The 5000-nt window shown below is 42.4% G+C and overlaps 1 protein-coding gene across 5 annotated transcripts in view; it reads right to left on the bottom strand.

Annotated features, from left to right (window-relative positions):
- The window catches only part of Kdm3 (Lysine demethylase 3), a 1114672-nt gene that overhangs the window by 693893 nt on the left and 415779 nt on the right, over positions 1 to 5000 (bottom strand). For all 5 annotated transcript variants that reach the window (XM_076208685.1, XM_076208686.1, XM_076208688.1 and 2 more), the window contains exon 2: positions 1536 to 1697. In XM_076208685.1, the coding sequence (XP_076064800.1) occupies positions 1536 to 1697 (162 nt within the window). The remainder of the gene's footprint in view (positions 1 to 1535; positions 1698 to 5000) is intronic.

The raw sequence follows: 5000 nt of genomic DNA, 5'->3' as shown, positions 1-5000 counted from the left end.
AAACGCAAAAGATGATTAGAACAAATTTAGACATTCCCAATAACGGAGAGAATTGTTCGTCGCCTGATGCTTTCCAAAAACCCCAATTAGGTTAGAATAACCTCGTTAAGGGCTTAACCGAGTTAACTTGCCCAGTCTACCAATTCCAGCGGTTAACACTAATTCCCTGACCAATTATAGATAGAAGCGTTGATAAACTACAATCCATAATGAATGACGGCTCTGTTGATTCCATTCTGATTATATACTCATTCAGACAAATCGGGCAATGATGGAAAAGGAATAAATAAATAACTAAATAAATGAATAAATGAATACACAAATGAATAAATAAATAAATAAATAAATGAATAAAGGCATTCAGAAATGAATGCACAAATAAATTAATGCATAAAATATATAAGTAAATAAATTAGAAAATGAATTAGTAAATAAACATACAAACAAATAAATCGTATTTGTGTCCTACATTCCTCTAGCCCCTAACCTTCTCTATTCAATTCTATTTGTCGCTAGGCGAGGGAGGGAGGGCGTGGCATCCTTTGAAACATTTATTTTGGCTGACAACAACCGAATTTATTCAGCTGGAGAAAAGGGTGTACAGCAATAAACGGGTTACATGCATTCTGTCACCAGTAATTCACCTCCGCTTCTATCCTTGACGACCATACTGCGACGAAGAGATGGAGTCTTAAGACGTTATCCTTATCACACTGAGCTAATTTTCCTTCAACCTCCAATTTATCGGAGGTACCGCCGACCACCAGCACTTTTTCTCAACAATTTACATAGAATGTCATTTAATATGCTGAAGGAATATTATCTTCCTCCAGCATATCAGATCCCTTCCCGAAAGCTGCAAATCTACTACATCGGTTGGAGGAAAAATAGCCTAATGTGATAACGCCTTTGCAGGTGATGAAGGTGAGATAGCGATCAACATTCCTTTTCGATGGTTTTCCTCTGCTGAGAGGTTGGGGGGAGGGGGCGGGTTCAGGACAATTTTTTATACCCACCTACGCATAAGCTGGATAAAATCTTCTGGTGTACGTCATAATAGAATATATAAAGGTTGTCACCATCATTCTGAAGAAAAAAAAATCCCTGAAATCAACCCCCCCACCACCCCCCACCCCACCCCATACCCACACACACACTCGGGCAATTACAGGAGTAACTGATCATCCAGCCATAAACTTAGAAAAAAAAATCCCTGAAATCAACCCCCAACACGGGCAATTGCAGGAGTTATTGATCATCTAGTCATAAACTTTTTGCAAATTAAAAAAATATATATACAACCAGTCATAAATATTATGACTTTTCATGACTATTCTATGACCACTTTTTTTCTTTTTAATTCTTCAGAAATGTGACAACCTTTATAAAAGTACATTCCTTTCGAGCTTGTTATTATACTTGACCTTGTGGAGTCAGACAGAGACCCTGACAGCCAAAGAACCTCATTCAGGAACCCATCGTCACTACATGGTTAAGTTAACCCTCTCCCTTAACCCACCTCGCTGCGTACTTACCAATGCGGGCCACAGGACGGGCGCTTGGCGCAGACGTGTTGGATGTCTGCGAGGTGCCCAGGCCAAGGTCTGTTCCAGCAGGAACACATGGAACACGTTCCCTCTGTACACATGGAGCCACTCTCGCCTCTGCCACTCCACGTCATCGTACTCCACCAACACCTGTGGAACATAGAGGGAGTTAGATCTTCCTGAGACAGAACAATAGGTGAATTCCACATCTGTGGAACATATAGGATGTCGGGTTTTTTCTAACGCAAAAGGACAATGGGTCAGCGCTACACCTGTGTGTGTGTGTGTGTGTGTGTGTGTGTGTGTGTGTGTGTGTGTGTGTGTGTGTGTGTGTGTGTGTGTGTGTGTGTGTGTGTGTGTGTGTGTGTGTGTGTGTGTGTGTGTGTGTGTGTGTTGGGGGAGTTTGTAGATGTTAGTGTCACGTCAAGGAGGATGATACTAGGAGGCAGGGTATGGTACCAGAGATATAAGAATAAAGATAAGTCAGGAAGGAGGAGAGGAGAGGAAGGGAAAGAGAGAGTAAGGTGAGAAAGGGAGAGGAAGAGAGAGGAAGGGAGAGGAAGGGATAGTAAGGGAGAGAGGAGAGAATCGAAGAGGAACATCGAGGTTGGTGCAAGTATCACACCCTGAGGCACACCACTAATCCAAGAGGGTTAGTGACACACCTACAAGAGACATCAATAAGTAATACATTGGTCTCACTCGTGGGGGGAAGGGGGAGGTACTTAAATTGGCACTTATGCAAACGACGGTGCCAGCGTACCGCCCGCCGGGGGGGGGGGGTTGAGGAAGTAGCAAGAAAGGAAAAACGAAAGAAAATAACGGGTATTTGACACCAGAGTGAAGGCAGAAAAGGGGGAATAGGAGGAGAAGGAGAAGGAGGAGGAGGAGGAAGACATGGGGAGGAGGAGGAGGAGGATAAGAAAGAGGAGGAGGAGGAGGACGAGTAAGAGGAGGAGGACGAGAAGGAGGAGAAGGAAAGGAGGAGGAAGACATGAAGAACGGGAAGGAAGAGAATGAGGAAGAGGAGGAGAAGAACAAGAAATAGGAGGAAGACGAAGGGGAAGAGGGCGAGACGAGGATCACAATACTCGACTGACAGCACATTCCATAACAAGGCATATACATATACTTAAAACTTGTCTGAAATGATAAATTGTATTAGCAGTAATAATAAATAAATATTTAAATAAACAAGTAACAACAGATGAATAAACAGAATATGTGAAAAAATAGAATGAAACAAGTTTAACAAACTGATAAAACAAAGAAATAAAACAAAATGAATAACTCAAATAAATAAATAAATAAATAAATAAATAAATGGATAATGAAAAGGAAAACATGAACAAAATATAAAACGAAACAAAGCAAATAAGAAACCAAAATGAAATAAAGTCAAATAAAAAATTAATAAATGAATAAAATATTTCAGCACTTGACTTGTTTGCTCCAATACTATCAATTCATACATTAACTCTGACATCTTGACGAGCTTCGGTTGACAGGAAACAAATGCAGAATCAGAGGAAGGTGAATAAATTGATAAATGAACAAGTACATAAACATATTTCTCAGGAGCGGTGCTTTCCGGGTCTTTTACTCTCGTGTAAACTCACACCTTCTACCACTCTTTGCACAAAAAAAAAAAAACAGGAAGATGGAGAGAGAGAAGACGAAGAAAAGGGAAGAGGAGGAAGACGAAGACAAGGAAGAATGAGAGAAAAGGGACAAACAAGAAGGAAGAAAAGTGTGTGGAAGAAGAAAGAGAAACCATCTCTCCAAAGCAATACTTAAGACAGGCGCGCACGTACACACACACACGCACGCACACACACACACACACACACACACACACACACACACACACACTCACACACGCACGCACACGAACATACACACACAATACACTGAACCAACCAAGCGAAGCAAGCAAAGCGGGCCAACCCACTAAGCCTCCTCCAAACAAGGAAGCAAAGCGGTCCAATCCACTAAGCTTCCTCCAAGCAAGCAAGCAAGCAAGCAAAGCGGCCCAATCCACTAAGCCTCCTCTTCCAAGCAAGCAAGAAAAGCGGGCCAACCCACTAAGCCTCCTCCCCAAGCAAGCAAACAAAGCGGCCAAACCACCCACCCTCCTCCAAGCAAGCAAGTAAGCAAGCAAAGCGGGCCAACCCACCGACCCACCTCCAAGCAATCAAGCAAGCAAGCAAAGCGGGCCAACCGGGCGACGGTTTCCCAAACCCGCCGCGGGAGATAAATTGCGTTCCGCGCTCAACTTTCAAGGTCAACAGGCATTTTACAACAATTTACGGCCGACGTAGGCAATGGGGGGGAGAGGGTAGAGGGGGAGGAAAGGTGGGAGACGGGGGTAGAGGGGGAAGGAGACTAACTTCCTCAGTTTGACAAGTTACCCGGACAGAGCACACAGGCAAAGTAACATCCGGATCCCAATTTGTAAATTTTATTTAGTTTAACATATAATTATTTTATTTCGCTGGGACCACGGTGGAGGGGAGAAAGGAGGGGGGAGGGGGGAGGGGGAGGGGGGAGGGGAGGGGGAGAGGGGAGAGAGGAGGGTGATGGAGGCATACCTAGAACGAGGGGCGTGACCGATCGTGACCCCATTTCTCCCCAAGTTTTGACCCCACACTCAGGTGAATAAAATCACCTGACGACACGATCTCTTCGTACTGCTTCCGACCAAATAAATCATAATCGAGGCAAAGACCAAACAACCCAGAGCCAGCCAGACTGACACCATGGAGGCTGGCGCCAAGCCTCTTCTTTCGGTGCCATTGAGTGCCACAATGATGGCACTAGTGGCACCAACAGTACCAGGTGAAGTGCCACATGGCACGAAGAGAGTTAATGACGTAATACTCATAATTGGAGGAGGTGTGAGTTGCCTCTAATCAAGTGGAAATTACGGGAGGGGAAGGGGAGGGGAAGGGGAGGGGGAGAGGAGGGGGAGAGGAGGGGGAGGAGGGGGATGGGGAGGGGAGGGGCGGAATCCGATTCGAAAAGGGTTTCAAGCGATCCCCTATAGGACACAGTCCGTCTGACCTTACCTAATAAAAATAGGTTTTTCGCTTATATACATACAGAAACGCATACATACATAAATAGATACAAGCATATATGCATACATATACAAATATATGTATACATCTATAAATACAGATATATATTTATGGATACACGCATGCATTCATGTATTAAGTTTCTATACGCAGATATTTATGAATGCATAAATACATACATTATATATATATATATATATATATATATATATATATACATACAGATATATATATATATATATATATACATAGATATATATATATATATATATATATACATATATATATATATATATATATATATATATATATATATACATATATACATATATATTTGAGACAAAAAATAACATATATATATTTGAGACAAAAA

The sequence above is a fragment of the Oratosquilla oratoria genome, chromosome 25 (assembly GCF_046742065.1).
Source record: "Oratosquilla oratoria isolate Oo_2021 chromosome 25, ASM4674206v1, whole genome shotgun sequence".
In the NCBI taxonomy this organism is placed as follows: Eukaryota; Metazoa; Arthropoda; class Malacostraca; order Stomatopoda; family Squillidae; genus Oratosquilla; species Oratosquilla oratoria.
The sequence above is the reverse complement of the archived record's forward strand: the minus strand, read 5'-3'. Positions and strand labels throughout refer to the sequence as shown.